General features: G+C 53.3%; 2 protein-coding genes across 8 annotated transcripts in view; one reads left to right on the top strand and one right to left on the bottom strand.

The window, feature by feature from the left end:
- SSBP3 (single stranded DNA binding protein 3) overlaps positions 1-3,223 on the top strand; it is a 163,812-nt gene extending 160,589 nt beyond the window's left edge. For all 7 annotated transcript variants that reach the window (XM_077891864.1, XM_077891862.1, XM_077891860.1 and 4 more), the window contains 4 exons: positions 166-244; positions 496-524; positions 658-759; positions 1,450-3,223. In XM_077891864.1, the coding sequence (XP_077747990.1) occupies positions 166-244; positions 496-524; positions 658-759; positions 1,450-1,479 (240 nt within the window). In that variant the 3' untranslated portion in view covers positions 1,480-3,223. The remainder of the gene's footprint in view (positions 1-165; positions 245-495; positions 525-657; positions 760-1,449) is intronic.
- Positions 3,224-5,754: 2,531 nt separating this feature from the next.
- Positions 5,755-20,051, bottom strand: MRPL37 (mitochondrial ribosomal protein L37). Its single transcript, XM_077891859.1, has 7 exons — positions 19,641-20,051; positions 16,258-16,441; positions 16,048-16,163; positions 13,029-13,214; positions 10,976-11,133; positions 7,850-8,053; positions 5,755-6,203 (listed from the first exon to the last, which is right to left on the bottom strand). Exons 1-7 carry the CDS (start codon positions 19,984-19,986, stop codon positions 6,126-6,128), a joined length of 1,272 nt encoding a protein of 423 aa, XP_077747985.1. The 5' UTR covers positions 19,987-20,051; the 3' UTR covers positions 5,755-6,125.
- Between the last annotated feature and the right edge of the window lie 11 nt (positions 20,052-20,062).

Here is a 20,062-nt window from a genome sequence, read left to right as displayed (position 1 = left end):
GTGGCCTCCTGGTGTCAGGTACCTTGGGGGGCCTGGCAAAGGGGCCCTGCCACAATGGAAGCTCCCTGAGGGCACAGCTGTTTGGCAGCTGGGTGCGGGAGCCCATGAGAGCCTGCAAAGGGCCTGGGGCCCACTAAACCACCATGCCCTGTGCTTCTCCCCCAGTTCCCGATGGGTCCAGGCTCCGACGGCCCGATGGGAGGCATGGGCGGCATGGAGCCACACCACATGAACGGATCGTTAGGTAAGTGGGTGCCCACCCCGTGGCCACACCGCCCCCTGCCCGACCCTGCCCACGCGACTGTCTTTGGCTCTGCCAGGCCTGGTTCCCCAGTACCTTGGCTGGGCCCATGGTAAGATCCTCAGAGATCCAGGCAGGACAGAAGACTGTCGGCACAGAAGCAGTGTGGGATTTTGCGGGGGGGTGGGGGGTGGTTCGGAGGCCTCTCCACTTAAGAGAAAACAAGAAACTGAGTCCGTCTTCCTTCCTTGCAGGGTCAGGTGACATAGATGGACTTCCAAAAGTAAGTGTGTCCTCTGTTTCCTCCCTCATGGCATCCACCCTCCCCCAGCCCTGAGGCCCCAAAAAGCTTTTCTCCCCATCTGGTGGGCAGGTTGCTGGGGCACCAGGCCTCACCTCCTCTCTCCTCTCTCCAGAATTCTCCTAACAACATAAGTGGCATTAGCAATCCTCCAGGCACCCCTCGAGACGATGGTGAGCTAGGAGGGAACTTCCTCCACTCCTTCCAGAATGACAATGTAAGTGCTGCGGTCACCCACCCCCACCCATGTTGCCCTCAGACCATCCTCTTAGCCCTGGGACCTGGGACTGCTTATTTAACAAGTTGTGCAGCCTCCTGGCCAAGACCAGCCTGGCAGCTGTGCAGAGCCCTCACCTTCCTGCTGCGTGGCCCTGACCCCACCCTGACCCCTGGCAGGGCCTTCTGGAGGCTTCTGCAGGGAAGCACGATGCCTCCAATACTGAGAAAGCTGAAGTGTCTGGAAGGACCCTGGGTTGGGTCTCAGGAGGCCCAGGCTCTGGCCGCTGGGCCTCTGGGCAGCATGGTCTCTGGGGGCCCACGTGTGTGTGTCCTGGGGAAGAGGGTTCCATGTCCCCTGGAGTTCCTGGGGTCTCCTTGCACAGGGGCTGCCTTCTACTTAGAAAATCTCATTTGAAGAGACAGCATTGTGCTCCAGCAGCTTTGGAGAACCCCAGACAGGCTCCCCTCAGGGCACCCTGGCTGACCTGGCTGGCCCTATGGGGGGGACCTGTGGGGGGCATTGGGTCTGCTGCTTCCTCAGCTGGAAAGGAGGGGGGATTTGAGAGGGGAAGGGGTGGGGGGGGGGCTGCCCGCCCAGCCACGTCCCCACACTGGCCACCTGCAGTCCCCAGGGCCCCCACACCCTGGCCCTCACAACCCCGTCTCTGCTTCCACCCCGCCCCCCCAGTATTCTCCAAGCATGACGATGAGCGTGTGATCCCCTCCTCTTCTCCGAGACGCTGAGAGAGCCGGCATTGCAGGCAGGAAGATGCCAGAAATTATGCAAGAAGAAGTGAGGTGTCATTACCCAGGAGCTGGGGGAGGGGCATCTCCTGCTCCCCCTCAGCCCCAACCCCCTCCTCCAGCCCCCCCACCCATCCCAATTTTAGTTTCATGCAATAAAAAGGCCGAACTTTTTATTCCATAAAACATGAAGGACAAAACTCAAAATAAAAATATATTTCAAGTCCATGACCAGAAAACTCCCACCCCTTGCCATTCCCAAAAGGACCTTTTATGTACGTGACACTTTTTTGTTGTTTGTTTTGTTTGGGGTTTTACCGTTACTGGGATTTTTAAATTTGTTTTCAGGGGGGTTTTTTTGGGGGAAAAATTTTTAAAAATGGAAGCTTCTAGCAAGCCCCCCCCCGCCCCACCCCAGTCAACCTCTTTGCTTTCTTCTTTTAAAAAAAAAAAAAAAGAAAAAAGGCCAAAAAAAAAAAAAAAAAAAAAAAACCAAGCCCTGCTGTCTGTACCCAAGCCCTTCCACCAGGAAAGCTAGTCTAGGTGTGAGGTCTCACGCTGTCTTTGTAGCCATCTAAAAATAATGATAATAATAATAAACTGGGCAGTTTACAATCGGTGGTTTCTTTCAAAAGGCCTTTTTTGGAAAGAGAAAAGCAAGTCCCCTTTCTCCACTTGGGGTTTTTGGTTTGTGCGATGGGCAGGGGAGGGTCAGGAACCTGTTTTAGTTTTGCTCGGTTTCTCCGGGCCGAGGTGGCGGCGCCAGCGGCTGCACAACTGGAACCCCAGGACCCCCTCCCCTCCCACCCCCCCACCAGGTGGCCCGAGGGGCCACACCACCTGCCCGACTGCTTCCAGGACTCCGGCCGGCAGACGCTCGCTGTGACCCGGTGGCATGCACTGTGCTCCCAGGACTGCTTCCTCCTCCTCCCCGGACCTTCCCGCCGGCCCCCCCTCCGCCCCACCCCGCTCTTCCCAGCGAGACTCCTGCCGGCTGGCCCGTGGCCTGGCCGGCGCGCGTGGGGGGAGGCCGCCCCCGACAGGATGGCTATGACCTGGGACGTGGCAGCTGTGACCCGTGCGATCCCGTCCCGCGGCCCTGGCCCGCATCATCCTCGTCGTGTGTTTGGGCCCGGTAGGGCTGGAGTTTGGGTTTTCTTTTACTTTTTTTTTTTTCCTCTTGATTCTTGCTTCTTTTTCAAAGATGGGAAATTGACCGGAATTGCTCTGTGTACGCTTGGAACTGGATGGAAAGACTTTGGAATAGCTGTGGGGGGCGGGGACACCAACCAAACAGACGCGCCGTTTCCGGTCCTGTTTTTATTTTCAAAAACCGACAAATGCGGCAGTGGAGCCCGTCCCCTCCCAGGAGGGGTGACCCACGGCCTCCGTCACCTCACACCCCCATCGAGACCTCCGTGTCTTGCCCCGAAGACACCCGAATTCTTTGTACATTTACAGCCCCTCCTCCCGCGCCCCTGTAGCTGCTGTTTCCTCCCTCCCTCCCTGATCCATGTATATCATACTATGTGAGATACCATCTGCCTGAAAAAAGACCTTGTGCGGATTATTGGGAACATTGTAGCTGTTTCTGTGTTTTTCTTACCTTGTAGTCTGGTTCTGAATTAAGAGAGGAAAGAAAAGTAATTATGATACATTGTAGTTTGTGTACGATATATGTTGATAACGTTTTATTAAAGGGACATCTTTTTTCCGCAGCCCTTCCTGACGTGTTTGGGGGCGCGGCTCGGGGTTTATGTACTGCCCGCAGGAGGCAGGGTGACCGGTTAGGGCAACCTCCGGTTCGGGCCCCGGGTGCCCGCCGGCTCCTCCCGGGCGCGTGAGCGGGGTCGGGGCGCTCGGGGAAGGAAGACTCCGCGGCCCCACGGCCGTATTTGGGGACCGTCTAAAGTCCACTTCGTCTCCTGCCTGGCGAACACGTGTTGGTTTGCCAGAATGTTCAGGAAGTAGAAAAGGTTCCCGGTGCGGTTTTCTGGGCACCCGGGGCTGCACCCCCCGCCCCCTGGCGGTCCTCGGTCCTCCCGTCCACGGTGGTCTAGTGTGCGCCTCAGGCCGGGGCCTGGGACGATCCTGAGTAGCAGCCGCCTCGCCCTGGATGGGGAGACCCAGGCCCAGGGGGCCCGGCCCCCCGCGGCGCGAGGAGGGCTGGGGCGGCCTCAGCAGCGGGCCCTGCGGATTGGACCATCTGCGAAGTGGAGCCTGCTGCGGCCTCGGCCCGGGGACCCTGCTCCAGGCCCACAGGACGGAGGGAAGCGCCGTGGGAGCCACACGTGGGCTCCGCAGCTCCGCGAGGCCGGGGCCCTCCAGGCGCAAATTGCCTGGTTTGGCCACTGCTTCCCTGCGTGGCTTGTCCATAAACGGGGCGAATGGTTTTTCTTCCTCCCGGGGCCGCGGTGAGGGGCTCGGACGGCGCCCTGGGCTCGCAGGCACAGCAGCATCGGCTTCTGGGGGGTTACTGCCGCACGAGAGGGGGCCCCAGGGGGTGCGGCTTGCATCCTGCCCTTCCTCCTCCGGAACCACGTTGCTTCCTCGGCGCGGTCGCCTCCAAACAAGGGGGGCGGACCTTGCTGTGCACAGAGGATCCTCAGCGGCAGGTTTCGGTCCCAGCAGCGTAGAGCCTCGGCCACGGGCCGACCCAGTGCAGGCAAGGGGACAGCAATGACGAGCAGCCTGCCACTTGGGCCCCAGGATGCCCCCATGCTGCCATCTGTGCAGGTGGAAGCCATGGTGGAGGGGTGCTGAGCTGCAGGGAGCCCCGGGGGTGTCAGGGAAGGTCCCAGCCTACAGTGGGGTCTGCCTCGCATCCCCCCCCCCACACACCTGACGTCCGCTAAACGGGTGAGAACCCTGAGCGCCCCCCCAGGTGGGGGTGCTCCTCAAAGCTGGGGGCCACATCTGTGCTCCTTGTTCCATGATCACCCAGGAGGTGCTGTTACTCCTGGAGCAACTGGATGTTTGTTGAGCACTCACCCCTGCATCCCCCACCCCAGCGTGTGCGGTCACCTGTGTGTGGGTGCTCAGGCAGTGGAAGGTGGAGCCAGTCGCTGTGCCAGCAACCTGGGGGCTCCCAGAGGGGGCCGGGCTGGCCACAGAGCAGGTGTTTTTAAACTGTTAAGAGCTGGACTGCCCCCAGAGGAGGTCTGCAGTGGGGTACCCTTGGGCCCAATCCTGACCTGGTCGCAGGTTCCATCATGCTCCAGCAGGGACGGAGACCCGTGTTGTGTGTGTCACTGTGGGGGGTGGCGGCTGGAAGGGGCTACACTGTTGCCGACAGGCTGGACTCCTCACCCTGGGCAGTGAGCCAAGCCTGGGTGCAGGTGGTGAGGCTGAGGGGGGCAGGCACTTGGGACTTGGTGGAGTGGGCACCTGTCATCACCTCTCTGTCACGGAGAAAACCAGCTCCTCCCACTACACCACCTGGTCTCTGAGCCCCAGCTCCGCCACCTATAGGGGGAGGTAAAAACCGCCAGTCCTGTCTGCGTCACCTTGCAGAAGAGCTGTGCGGGGGCCTGAGTATGGGGGGCGCTGTGGGCTCAGCTCCGAGGCCCACCCCACAGCGCTGGCCCCTCCCACGGCCCCGGTTGGCTGGCTAGGCGGTCATGCCGTCCCCCTCCTGTTTCCACTGGTATCCAGGGGTTCAGCCAGCACAGCCTGGCTTCAGACAGCCACCACCATGCCACCAAGCCTAAAAACTAAGTTGCAAAGTGGATGTTGTGCAAGCCCGGGAACCAGACACAAGTAGGGCTCCACTTGGCCACAGCTCTGGTGGCCGTGACACTGCTCTCAGATCTCTCCTCAGAGGCCCTCCCGCAGGCAGCGGGCATGACCGGACTGCTTCTCTGGCTAACTGCTCTCAGCCACGTCCCCTCTGTGGAGGACCCAGAACAAGGCCCAGCACACAATAAGGCAATCAACAGTTTTCTTGAATGTGGAAACACTCTTTACCTTGCAAGAACTATGCAAGGATCAAAGAGGATGCTGCGTCTAAGGTGCCGGGCCGGGCCCAGAGCAGGACTTGGAAGTTACGTGAAAGAGAGGCCGCAGCCGAACCAGGGATGGACTTGCTCTGTTAACCCGAATACCAGGGAGAAATCTACAATGCATGTTCTATGCAGGTTCCCTGCAGTCATTATGGAATGTGCCCGCAATTCCGAGTCCCAGGGGAACCCAGCAGGCATCAGAGAGAGCGTATCACGTGGCAGATGCTACACATACATCATCTACGGGCTTCGAAACAAGGTAGTTCATGTTAACCTCAAGTTTCAGGTGAAGAAGATGAAATCCAGAGACAAAGATTCTTATCTATAGTCAAGATGGGCCGTGGGCAGGGAGGGCTTAGGGTGGGCCAGGTCAGGCCCCAGGGCCACACGCACACGCAGGCAGGCTCACGGTGTAGCCGCTGTGCAGCTACGGGCGCCCTTCCTGACAGCTCCCCACACCAGGCACGGGCTCCAGGGCCCCAGAAGCGCTCTTTATTGGCAGCCAGACCAGCAGGCTGGAGGAGCACTGAGGTTCCGGCAGGCCCAGCACTGCTCTAGAGGCAGGATCTTCTGCGTGAAGGGGGACGAGGGGGCTTCAGACCTCAGGTCGGTCCTTGGCTTACACAGCACCATGCAAATACAGAGCTAAAAACTTCCTGAACGTCTCTGGCTGGAAACCAGTTGGCCCAACAGGTTCCTGGAAAGAACACAGCCCGTTAGGATCCTGCTAGTAGGTTTAATAGCAGCAATGAAAAGAAAGGTTGGTTTTATGTAAATCCTAAATGCCTGGATAGTCACTGCCACCTCCTCTCACGCACAAGGGGGGCAGCGGGGAGCTAGCACTGATGGCTACACGGCTGGGCTGGGGGACACAAAGCACTCCTAGTGCTTCCAGCCAGAACGTGTGCTGGCACTGTCCTCATCCCCTATCCCTCTCACTGCAACCAGCGGTCTGTTGCCCCCTTTGCATCCCCAAATCATCTCTCACTACTTCACACACATTGCTCAGGCCCCTTCTCTCTGTGCTGCACCTGTGCCCAACAGTGGCTTGAATCTGGTTCTGCCCTCAAGGAGCTCACAGCTAGACGTTCCAACAGTGATGAGAAAAGCTGATAGGCCTCACAAAAGAGGTAGGGAAAAGATGCTCAGAAAGCAGGGGAGAAGGTCTTCCATACAAATGACTGAGTCTTAAAGGGCAAGTAGAATGGCCAGAGAGAAACAGCAAAAGCAGGCTGCCTCAGAGAGAGGAGTACATGCACCAGTGCAGAGCGGAACGTAGAAGGGCCAGGCTGAGGCCAGGGCCTGCACGGGGGTGCAGGAGCTGAGGAGAGGTGTGGAGGAGCCATCTGACTAACCAGGATGTGTCTGCCGCTAAGGCAGTGTTCTAGAAGGGAGAGCCCAGAGAAACATGTAGGAGAGGAGAGCAGGGTAAGAGCAGAGGGCAGACGTGGCTGGTGTGGCTGTGGCTGGCACACAAAGGTATCCGGGGCCAAAGAAAGAAGAGGGCCCAGAGCAGAGAGGCGTTTCCTGCGCAGAAACAGCACCGACAGATGCGGGAGAGGTAACAAGGCAGCTGACAAGCCCATTTTTCAAAGGCCCAACACCAGTTCCACGCAGCACACCTGCTCAGGCCGTGCAGGACCCAGGACACAGCCGGCACCCCTATTCCATTCTCTCACAGCCCCTGACGCTGCCCTGACCCTTCAGTGCGCTTATCACTGCCTGACGTCACATAGTGAATTTAGACAAGGGGGCTGCACAGAACACAGGCCTGGACTCTGGCAGCAGAGCCCTGGGGTGTGACAGTCACAAGGCCATGGGACGAATCCCACGTCCGTGGGAAGAAATGATGAATGCCTTGTCCACAGGCCCTGCCTCCGAGGAGCTTGGAGCTCAGTTTGATGGAGGAGAAAAACCTACAGAATAGCAGCGGGATTGTGCTATGATGGGGGAACACGGGCTACAGGGACCCCACCCCGAGGCACTGCAGTGAGGGCAGCAGTGGGTGGTGGGTCCTTTCACTAACCCTGGAAGGACAGGACAGAGAAATGGAAGGCAGGGGGAGAGGGTAGCAGCAGCACCCAGTAAGGCCCAGAGGGCGCTGTGAAGAGCTGGGCGTGCTGAGTGCACAGGGAAGCAGGAGGGCAGCGGAGGACTGGGCAGGGCCCAGGGTGGAAAGGCACCGTTCTAGCGGACAAGCCCTCCAGGTAGAGATCCTGGGCAGAAGTCCCTAAAGCCAGGGTCCCACTTGTGAGCATTCCTTCAACCCCACCCTTGGCTCACTCTGGGGAAACTGTGTAATGGCCCTGTTCTAATCACCAGGCTGGAGATGGCTGGACTTACCACAACCACCTTCTTTTTGATCACTGGGCGACACCAAAAATGCTGATAGAGGAGCTGGTCCGAGTCCACCCAGACCAGATTCTTGATGCCGTCGTTAGACGCCAGGTCTGTGGTGTTCAGCTGTAAAACCAGGAACTGGAAGACGCGTCCATCGGTGCCCACACTCTGCACAACAACCGGCTGCTCCAAAACCTTAGTGTGGTTCTGAGAGGAGAGGGGGACGAGTCCATCAAACCAGCAACAGCCGGGGTGAAGAGCAGCAGGGAACAGGCAGCTTCTAGCTCCGGCCTCTACAAATGCCTGCCCCGCTTAAGGTTCCCATGACCGGGCAATGGTAACAGGAGGAGGAGCTCAGGACACCATCCAGGGCGAGTCCGTCCCTCCCTCCCCCAGCCTGGCTCTGCCTGACCCGGGCCTCCTGGTTAATAAACACGTGACAGTAATTCCTGCCGCGGGGGCCGGGGGGGGGGGGGGAGGTGAGGACGGGCCAGTGGCAGAGCACAGGAGGTGATGGGAAATCCAAATAGTGATCTCAGTTCCACCAAATGTTAACCTGGAGGGTCAGGTAATATATGACCTTACTCTGCTCAGCTCTCAACTGCCTGACAGATGAGGAAATTGAGACTTGTCTGGTGGCATCACACAGACGTGTGGCCCCAGGAGGCAGACTAGCCAGTGCCTCGCTCCAAAGGGCTTGGCGCTGCACAATGCCCAGGACCTGCAGGCAGTCGCCTGACCTGAGCTTTGTGCCCCCGGCAGCTCTGAGAACATGTCAGATCCCTGGCATGCCCACACCACCGTGCCAGCACCGGGCTTCCACCTGGCAGCACATTTGCTGATGATCCCTTCAAATCAGCACTACTTGGTAATAGTAATGGTAGCAACCAGCTACTGCAAGCCTCTCGTGTGCCAGGCATCACAGTGGTTCTATAGCCACTGGTAATCTCATGAATCCAGCAGTCTGCTCCCATTTCACAGATGGGGAAACTGAGGTTCAGTACAAGGTTGCCCATGACAGGTGAGCCAGGATCAGATGCCATGCTAGGAAATCACTGAAAACTCTAACATTGTAGCTGACACTTAACATCCCATGATATCGGGTGGTAGTACCTCTTTTCATGCCCAGGAGTGTCCCGTGCGGATGAAAAATTATACGTTGACCCCACTGAGCCTTTCCAACAGTCCAGTTTGGTGATGGCTACCTGCTGGACAGACCCGGTAGGCAGGCCCATGAAGCAGAGCATCCTTGATTCAAAAATGCTGCCTACGTTCACCCCTCCAGAGCTGGATGACATTAGGAATAGCTAATGTCAGACCTCGGCGTGGGCCACACTAGGACTGTTGGCCTTAGAAATACCTGTTCTTAGCTGCATGAGAAATAAATAAAAAGAAAAGTACCTCTAAGTGTTAGCTGAGAATTCTGTATTGACTCTTATCTCCCTCTACAGATCAATAAAACTGCAGGTAGTACATAAATTTCTCAGCAATTTTACCTTTTACACGGAGGCACTTCCCATAATTGCTCAACTTCACATCCCCAGGAATAATTTGTACCTGGAGGGGTGGGGGAGGTCTCCTCTCCTACCCAACCGGGTGGCAATTAGTGGTAGCATTGCTACCCATGCTCTGCTGGCAACAGCTGGCACAGAAGCTACAATGAGCCTGCAGACTGGGTACCTGGCATGCGACTCTGTCTGTTTCCTTCCCCTGCCCCAGAGTTGAGAGGCAACACATCTTTTGAAGCTGGAGGGACCAGGGCTCCAATGCTTGCTTCCCTACTCAATAGCTATGGGATCTTGGGCAAGTCATCTAACCTTCCAGAGCCTTCATGAGTACGTAGTCAAGGAATGGAAGAAAGACAACCTTCAAGGACTGGAAAGACAAAAAAGGTGACATAAAGATGTAACAGCTGCTAATCTCTTGGCTGTGACACTGGGAAAGGTACTTAGCTTCCTGAACCTCAGTTTCATCTGTAAAATGAAGCTAATGGCACCTGCCAGAGGGCTGCTGTACGGATCAAACAATGCAGTGGTTCTCAAATTTTAGGGCTGTGTTTTTCAACGTTGGGCTTATTCCAGCATCACCTGGAGGGCTTCTTATAACACTGGTTACCTGGGCCCCACTCCCAGAGTTTCTGATGCAGAATTTGTACTTCAACAAGTTCCCAGATGATGCTCATGAGCTAACCCAGGACCATACTTTGAGAAACACTGATCTAAAGAATCCTCATTAAATGTCTGGCATGTAGCAAGGTCCAATCCACTCCCTATCTCATCTGGCCAACCACACCTCTGCAACCCCACCTAGATCTCAGATCAAGTAGGATGGGAAACAGGTGAAACAGAACATCATGAGTCTCCTCCTGGAGGGCCTCAGACTCAGGAGCTGGCAGCTCTCAGCCCTCGCCCAACAAACACACACACTCCCCACACCCCTACCGCCCCCCACCCCAGGATCCAGTGTCCAGGCCTGCTGAAGGAATCCCATACTGTTATTTTTTACGGGAGGCCTTTGCTCCCAGGGCAAGCTCTCCCCCATTTTGGGGGTAGCTCTGTGGGACCACCACTCAGCCTGCATTCTCCACCATCCAGGTCCTCGAAACCTCCTCTGAGAATTAAGGGGCTATCACCAAGTGGTATCTTGGTCCCTGAACCTGTCCTCTCTTGGGAGACAGGTCTACATTATCTCCTCCTGCCCAATGGAGCCTTGTGCTCTGGTTCTGCTATCACAGAATCAAAGGGGTGTACAAGAGCACAAGTAACTCAAGCCTTAGGAGCTGGGCACACCTAGTTCTGACCCTTTCCCCACCACTCACTGCTATGTAAGGCTGAACAAGCTGCTTAGCCTCCCTGCAGCTCAGGGGCATAACTGGAAAATGGGGATAATAAAGAAACCTTGTGGGCTATTCTGATCAACAAGTGAAGTGGCTTATGGAAACGACACGCAGGCACACAGCAGGCCCCAGGCAGATGTCAGGGTATCTCCGTAGGGTGGATAGAAGCACCTGTCCCTAGAACTCCTCAGTCAAGGAAGGAATCCCTTGTGCCTCCCTCCTTTCTTCGAGCAGTGTAAGGCCGGAAGTCAACATCACATAAGGTAGCTCGGTGGTCTCCTCCACATACATACCCCATAAAGGCGCCGGGCCTGAACCAGGGCATTGCCAAAGGCAAACAGGATCATCTTGGCTCGCAGCTGGTCTGGTCGAAAGCGGTGTGGTCGTAAATTTGCTGTCTCCAGGAAATACAAGGTGTGGGGGTAGGGGTAAGGATAACCCTCCTGGAATCCTGCAAGATGCATAATCAGGTAGAGGAGCAAAAAGGATCATCAGCTTGTCCCAAAGCCTTTAGAAAGTCACCTCACCTTGGCTCAGTGCCAGGCACTACAGAGACTCCGTAAAGGCAGATGTTATCACTACAGCTCGGGGGATGGCAAACTTCAGCCTGCCTGCCAGCCAAATCTGGCCCCCCGCCTGTTTTTGAAAATAAAGTTTCTACTGGAGCATAGCCATGCCCACTCATTTACACAATGTCTCCGGAGTAGCTGTCACAGAGACCATATGTGGCCTGTAAAACCTGAAATATTTACTATTTGGCTCTTTATTGAAAATTTTGCCAACCTGTGTCAGGTCATTCCTGTGGGCTGACTCTAACTCTGCCCTCTTTCTCACTATTCAAGCACATAGATGACAGGGATGTTAATAGGAGAAAACCTGAAAACTAGAGTAATTATTTTTTTAAAGCAAATCATTTGCAAAATTCCCTACTTAATTATTAGCGGTAAGTGACTCGCTTCATACTCACAAGTGATCTGCAAATCCTGGCACTGAGGATTAGAGCTTAGCCCTTGTTCTCCCCAGCCACACCCCTGCCAGGCCATCATTCTTGTCCCCTGCACAGCTAAGAGTAAACTCTTGGTAGGCTGGCAGCTTCTGGAATGAGTAACCTGGGTTAGTTAGAGTGGGTGAGGAGGAGGAAGAAGCTGGGAAAACATGGGCTCTGAAAAACCCAGACGCAAGCACTACTTGAGAGCAACACCCTCCCTTGGGCCACCGTCTTGGCTTTAGCTGCTAGCACCCTGTGCAGCCAGCCTGAGACAGGCTCCAGGTACAGCCAGGTGCCAGGAACAGAGGCCAAGCATGGCTTGCCACTGCCTTTGAGGGGTTCAGTCTGGGGGGCCCCACACGAAGGGACAGGTGAAGATGTGGGCAGGGTGTGTTGGAGGCTGGGAAAGGACAGAGGGAGGGGCCCTGATGACCGGGAGGACCCCAGAGCATTTCTGGGAAGGAGTGACTCCAAAGATGAACTACTGAGGTGGGGACAGAAAGAAGCAGCCGGCCACAGACCCTAGTCAGGGGAGAGAGGGCACGCCAGAGCCTGAGGTGAGGAAGGGCACAGTGTGCTGTGTGTAGCTGGACAGGGCAGGGGTGGTGCAGGGGCAGAGAACAGCCCCCCAAACCCTCAGATGGTAAGCTGAGGAGTTCCACCTGTACCCAAGAGGCATCGGGAGGTAGGCACGCAGGCAGGAAGGCAAGGGGCAGAATCTGTGTTTCAGAAGGGTGGCTCTGGAACTGGGAACCAGATGGACTGAGAGGAAAGAGCCCAGGTCAGGTTGGCCGGCTAGCTGGGAGGTTGTGGCAGCAGGCTGGGCCTGCTAGAAGCTGTCACCGTGGAGATGAGGTTAGAAGGCAGGCACTAGGACTCCTAGGGGCGGACTAGAGGGTGCGAGCCTGATGCTCCAGTTTCTGTTGTGGTGGCCAGAGGGGTGGCGGTGTCTTATTCCATGGAGTTTAGATGAATAGTTCCATCCAAGGCCTGTAGGGCTTCCTCTGTCCTTGCAGGAGGTCGGCCAGAGTTTATAGGGTGCATAGAAAGAGGGGCGTCTTTCAAGGGACTTGTGAATAAAGGACTTGGCGCCTGGCCCAGAGCCCCTCAGCCACCCATTACAACTCTGATGTAACAGTTACCTCAGGGATCAAAAGCAAAGTCAGCCTTTGAGCAAACCCCTTAGATTCCCTGAGTCTCATCTTCTTGCCCACAAAGTGGGGATAGGCTGCTACATGGCTCTTAGGAAAAATGAGTGTGAGGTGCCAAGCACACAGTATTCAGTATGCTCCTTTCCTCTGGAAAAAGCGCATCCCTCATCTCCTCACTGCCTGGAGATATGAGGCTATGACACTTACCCGTGTTGTCTTCCACGTCATAAACATTGCATTCCTGAAGGTCAATAGTGGGAGATATGGGATAGAAGGCCTCAAGAATATGATTTTTTGTAGCTTCCACCTCCTCTCTGGAGGCAATGGCAGGCAGCGGATCCTTGCTGTTCAGTCGGGCTCCACTAGGACCACAGACCTGAAGGAGAAAAGACTCTAAAAAGAGGAGAGAGACAATCAGTCTACCCTGGTCTAGAGCCTTCATCCTGCCATGTAGCTCAAATCTTAGTGCCTTCCTAGCTGCTCAGCCTGATCGCAGAAAACAAAACTCTGATCAAGATGCTGACAAGGGGACCAACCAATGCCCTCTTCTTCCTGTGTTCCCTCACCAAAGAGCCCTGAAGCCTGGCAGTCTCTGTGGGTTCAGGGCTGCCCCACCCAGATCTTCCCAAGCACCTGCTCTACGCTGGGGACCAGAAATGATTGAGTTACCCTCTGCTCTCAAGAAGCTTCCTAGGTAGTAAGCGCATACAGAAGTGTGAACCATACTCCGAGACAGAAGAGATGGGGAAAACTGACCTCCGAGGCCTGCGATGCTTCCCAAAAGCGGATGCTTTTAAGCTAGTTTCCGAAGGATGGATAAGAGCAGAGTTGCTCAACTTCAGCAGTATTCTCATTTTGGACTGGATAATTCTTTGGTGAGGGGAACTGTTCTGTGCACTGCAGAGTTCTGGCAGCAGCCCTGGCTCCTATCCACCAGTTGCCAGTACAACTCCCCCCTGTTCAATGAAAAATGTCTCCAGACTTTGCCAAATCTCCCTTAGGGGGCAAAACTGCCCTTGATTGGTTAACAGTGTGCCCAGGCAAGAAAAAGGAAAGAAAAACATTTTAGTTAAGGTGGAAGAAACATGTGCAAAGGCACAGAAGTCTGCTCCCCCACAGCAGTTTACTGAGACAACCCAGGTGATTAGGGCATGATGTAGAAGGGGGAATGGAGAATTGAGGGAGGGAGGTGACTAGAGACTAAGGAGAAAGGCTATTAAACTCAGGAAAGGAGCCAAGCTGTCTTCAACAACTGACAGTGAGGAAAAATCAGGCCAGTCAGGAGCCTCACCTGTGACGGATCAGCCTATCTGCTACATAGCTGTTAAGTTTATGAGGAAACACACGCACACCGGACAAATCAGCAAAGCTGCCACTGCAAGCGTGTGCACATGTCCCTCACAGAGGTCCCCACAGGAGGCTGTGTGCCACTAGGCAAAATGTGCCTGAAAGGCTCCCTGAGAATGGCCTCCTGAAATTTCTCCAGGGGGCAAATCTTCCTCTGAAGGCGCTTTGGGTGTTTAGAAATAAGCGATCACAACGCAATGGTAAGAGATCAAGGGCGATGATCTTCTATGTCCAAACACTGGTTTGGTCAACAGCACTGTCATCTAATTAGCATGCAGTCTCCCTCACTGGGTGTGTAAAGCAGGAATACTACATCTGTGCATGGATAAACTCTGATCCGCTTATTAAAACGCACCCACACCTCAAGAATAGTTTTCTAAAGTATTTCCTGTTTCCTCACATATAATCTGCAAGAAGATAAATGTGCCTGGACCTCTCCTAACCTTGGGTTTTAGATTCTCCCCGCAGACCACTCTAGTGTGGTTTCCAATTCAATTCCCTCCACATCCCTCCTCCAGTGACAGCTCCAAATGGGGCAGTTTAATTAGAGGTAATAGTTGATGATGGGCCAACAAGTACTCCTCTATGAATGAGGTTCATAATTTCCTTAGTGATGCCATTACCTCTGCATAGCTGACTCCTTGCCAGGAAGCACATACTCAAAAGGGGCAAGTTGGGAGAAACCTGATCAAGCAGAGGTCCTGAAAATCCCAAATCATTCCATAGCTAGTTTCCCTGCTCCGGATTTCCACCAATGAAAATACTGGTGTGCTTCCAATATCCCTAAGACACTTCAGAGTGGTAATCACCCACCCATCCCTTCAGTCAGCACTGCTCATGTGCCATGAACTGTTAGATGCCATGTACAAAAATGAGTAAGATGTGGTCCCTGCTGTCAGGAGTTCAGTTTAGTGGGGCAGATGGAGAAGACATTAGAGAATTCCAATACAGTACAACAAGTGCTCTGATAAAAATAGGTATGATGGGCAGAAGGAGCGCAGAAGCAGACTAGCTAACGTCTGCATTCACATAGGAAGGGGGCTGAGCCTTGCAGACAAGAATTTAGCCAAATGTGGAAAGCAGAAAAAAGCACTTCAGACAGAATGTACAGCACAGTGCAAAAGGTGTAAAAGCTTGATGCCAAAAAGCTGCAAGTGGCTGAAGTGTAAATTTGGCCAAGAGGTGCAGTGGGGGTGGGGGTAGTAGAGATGGACTGAAGATCAGAAAGACTAGCTGGTAGCCAAATCAGTGGGTCGCATCCAATGATAAATGGTTTGAGATCCTGGGAGGCAGTGAGGGATCTGAACAGGGGAGGGAAGTGCAATTTAGAAAGATTACTCTAGCAGCTATGTGGAAAATGGATTTGGAAAAAGAGAAAAGCATGAATGGAGCAAGAAGGCTCTTACAATCAAGTATGAGCTTTGTGAAGGCAGAGACTGCCTGTGCTTTATTACTTCTTTTCTTCAACATTTAGGCACTCACGGGCACTCAACAGATACGGGTGAATTAAGTCATGGGAAGAAGTGATTAAAAACAAAAACGTCTGAGGAGCACCTGGGGCTCAGTTGGTTAAGCGTCCTACTCGTGATTTCAGCTCAGGTCATGATGGCAGGGTTGTGAGATTAAGCCCCACTTTGGGCTCTATGCTAGGCATTGAGCCTGTTTAAAGATTCTTCTTCTTTCTGTCCCTCCTATCCCCCAAAACAGGCTGGTCTGGTCTGTGGCTAATGATAGGAGGATGTGTCTGAGCCTACAAAATTGGTCTGTGAAGGATGGAAATGAGCACAGGTATGGACGTGGTGTTGGTAAGCTGTTAGTGGGGCTAAGAGCAGAATGATTAAAACAAAACAAAACAAAACAAAACACCAAGATGACCAACCTCGATTCCAGGTAGTAGAAAACGTGTAGTTTTTGGCATAGATCCGCCTTGTCAGAGAGGGATGCTTGAGAATCTGGGATTTACACAGCTGTATCAGACTGTCCACGATGACTGGACTTAGAAGAAAGAAGAGACATTTGGAGATGTAAAGCAACAGGTTGACTCTAAGATCCACTGACCAGAAATCTTATTGCCTTGGGGGAAACTTACCAGTAGGCCTCTCTCTTGGGGGTGTCTTCAGTGGAGTGCCAGAGACGGGCATGAGAGATCACATTCAGAACGCGTTCATCTTGGTTCTCTATATAGTTCTTTGGATCACTGACCAAGCTAAGCACTTTCTCAGGAAGGCCTTCTATTAACTTGGCCTTGGTAAGCCAGAGGGCCTGCTTCACACCTTTGGGGTAATCAGTCACAAAAAAAAAAAAACCAAAAAACAAAAAAAGAAAACGATTCTGTAGGAGTTGCTTAAGTCTGACAGTACCATCTTAGGGAAATGTCTGCCTTGGGAGAATCAGGATTTGTGCTAGGACATCTGAGGAGTCAGAACTAAAATAAGAGTGGAAGCCAGGACAGCCAGATTTCAACTCAGCTTCAGGACCAACTAATGATGGTCAACAGCTGGCTGAGGTGGTGCGTGCCTGCCCTGGAGGGATTCAAAAAGCGGCAAAGGTGGCTGGGCTCCTAAGGCTGAATCTTGCGGGAAAGAGTCTGTCTGTGGCCTGCAAGATTCAGACTCCAGACTATATGCCAGCATTTCAAATCCTAGATCCCTTTATTAACCCACATCCAAGGCCCTGATTGGAAAAGCTCATGTCTACCAAATATACTCCATTTGTTAGGTGTGGGCCAAGGATTAAGCCCATGTTGCTTTATCAAGGGAAAATAGTTTTTGTTAAATAATGGAAATAAGAGACCATGAATAACTTGAGGGACCCTGAGTTGGGGAACATTGAAACATAATCTTTCACATCTCACCTAACCCTGAACTTCTATAATGAGCTATCTTTAAGCAGATTTTTGTATGCAGAAGCTGTATGAAATGCATTGCTGTTTTTTGTTGAAAGGATCACATGTTCTATTTATTACACAGGATCCTCCCTGGCCTTACTACCAGAAGGTTGGGGTTTTCCTGGGATAGCATGGTTTTGTCTTATGGACATAGTGAGACTACATAACTGAAAATGTTCTTCTCTATAACAGGAGTCAACAACTTTTCCCTAAAGGGCCAGATAACAAATATTTTCAGCTTCTGAGCTGTACACATTGTCACAATTCCTCAACTCTGTAGCAATGAAAACAGCCACTTACAAGTAAACAAGTGGGTGTGGCTATGTTCTAATAAAACTACAGAAACAGGCAACTGGCCTAGTCAGTTGACCCTGTCTCTGTATCATTAACAGGCTGAGAGCCAAGTTAAGGGCTCCCCTTTAGCAAGCAGAACCTCACAGAATGGATTTTTTTTTTGTATTCACCTCAGTGTTTTATTTTTCCTTTGTGTGGATTTCCTCACCTCCATGTTTTTAATTTAATTTGGCTGTGCTGTAAAATTTTTGTAAGATGCCTGAAATACTTTTCGGGAAAAGATGTAATATAAATAAAGAAAAATAGATTGGATTCAGATTGCTTCATTTTTAAACATTAAGGACAGTTACTGTCAGTGGGATGGGCTGCGATGCCAAGCAAAACTCCCTTACTTCACCTTCCCCAGATCGGGCTTCCCTGAGGGAAGAAAGTGCCCAGCATTAGGAACCTAAATTATGCATCAAATCTACATACCAGTCTCCTACCGTCAAAACGATGCTAATACTGTATTCTTCTCCATGAGTGTAGTTACAAGTTAATGGCAGGCTGGTGACTGCTTTGGTTAGTAGGCTACTTGTGCCAACTGGGAAAACACCAGTTTCAGAGACTTATTTTCATTTGTAAAGCTATGCCTAGGATTAAATGGAGCCTAGGATACTTTGAAGGAGACTTTCTCAGGCAATTTACTTTGCGCTAATAAATGAAATGCTATGAGGACAGTAAGACTTCACTTTGAGACTTATAGGACCTGGGAAATACAAGCGTTTAGAACAGTACCTTCTGAATTTTGTGGTGCAGCAGAAAAAACATGGGACTGGAGTCAGAGTTTGAGTTCTACAATGCCACTTTTCCTTAAACTTGACAATGGATTAAAAAATTGAGATTTTTATGATTCACTAGTACATGAATAATATGTAATTATTAGAGCTGCCATTTACTGAGCATCACCACCTATCCTGTGCCAGGAACTTTATCTCTAAATCTGATGGGATTTTAATGGAACTGGAGGATGAAATTCAGAGACTTTGCTTCAAGTCACATACCCTGTAAGTGATGGTGTGGAGGAAAATCTGAGTCTGTCTGCCCTAAAGCCTGGTCATGTTACCAGGGTCACTTAAGGGTGGGACGCCTGGCTTGCTCAGTTGTTAAAGCATGGGACTCTTAGTCCCAGGATTGTGAGTTCAAGCCCCGTGCTGGGTGTGGAGCCTACTTAAAATAAATTTTAAAAAAAGGGGAGGGGGACGCCAAGTCTTGTGAGGTCCATTTCAGCATTCTGATAGGGCAATGGGAATGTTTAGATACCAGAAATTCAGCTTTTGGGAATGGGTTTGAGTGGCTTCAGAGGCTGGCCAGTTGACTTACTCCCCCCCCCCCCCCCCCCCCAAATCTAGGATTTATTCTTTGGTTTAGTTTCCAAATCCTGCCAGGCGTCTTCCTTTCCTAATTACTCTTTGGAAAATAACTGCTCCCACTGACCCTGAGACCGTTTTGTGTTTTCAGAACCTGCTCTACTTCCACGTGATTAAGGGACTAGGGAAGAACAGCAAGAACAGGGACAGAGACTCTCAACAAACGAGCCCCTCCCTCCCGCCTCCCCCCGGACTCCGGAAAATAACTTCTGGTTTTACTCTAGACACAGACTGGTTTTATTCGGCTCAGGCATTTTGACCTGCTCTTAGTGAAAGGGGTGCAGAAGCAGGCCAGATGGCTTTTAGGTCCAGACCCCTTCCTGGAAACATCTCAGTTTTGACCTCTGACAAAGGAGGGGGACCTAGGAGACGGGAGACAGAGCCCTGGCTTCACTATTAACCCAGAGCACGTGTGCCCACAAACCACGTCCCTCTCTGTCACCTTCACCAATCCTGCGAGAACAGGCCAGAGGCCAGGAGATTAAGCATGCTTTAGCCTCCCTCCATCTAATTCTTCGGTGTACAGGTACGTGTCAGGGCGTTAAGAGCTGGAAGGGTCAGTGTGGCCCACCTAGTCAGAACCCCGAGCTCCCAGAAGAGGCCGGCTCCCGAAGATTCGGCCACTTGCCCCGAATCACAGAGCTGGACGGCAGGAGCCGGGTCTGTTCCCTTGGCCCCTCCAGCTCTCTAATCCTGCCTCACACGGGAGCAGCGCTTCTCATCCCACTTGGGCTCGAAACCCTCAGAGGCCGTAATCACTACCCATTTCGCAGACGGAGAAACCGAGACCCACGAAGTTTCAAGGCCACAGGGGGCTGGGGCCAGTGCTGGGCGGAGGGACGGGGCACGAGGCCCCCTCCTGCCCGTCCTATAGGGCCTCACCCTCCAGGAGGCGGCAGCGCTGGTGGAAGACGTAGCAGACCCGATCCTTGTACAGCGGCTGCTCGTGAACCGGAGTCGGGCGGCGGAACTTTGGGTGCGTCCAACCAGGGTCCCAGGGCGGGAAGACCGGCCGCGCCAGGCCGGGCATGAAGTGCATCTTCCCCGCGTAGGTGATGGGCTCCAGTCCGGGGATGTCGTACACCCTGTTCAGGGGCCGAGGCTCGGGCTTCCGCGTGGAGCGCACGCCCCACTCGTACGCCCCGCGTGCCGGGGCCCCGCAGACCCCGAGGCCGAGCCGCGCAGGGCGAACCAGCGCCCGCCTCGCGGGCCCCGACGCCAACGCCATGCCAACTCGGTCCCCCTCACGCCCTCTACCTGGACGCCGCCATGTTCCCGCGCGCAAGGCCTGCTGGGAGCGAAAG

Source organism: Canis aureus, chromosome 3, assembly GCF_053574225.1.
Source record: "Canis aureus isolate CA01 chromosome 3, VMU_Caureus_v.1.0, whole genome shotgun sequence".
In the NCBI taxonomy this organism is placed as follows: Eukaryota; Metazoa; Chordata; class Mammalia; order Carnivora; family Canidae; genus Canis; species Canis aureus.
The sequence above is the reverse complement of the archived record's forward strand: the minus strand, read 5'-3'. Positions and strand labels throughout refer to the sequence as shown.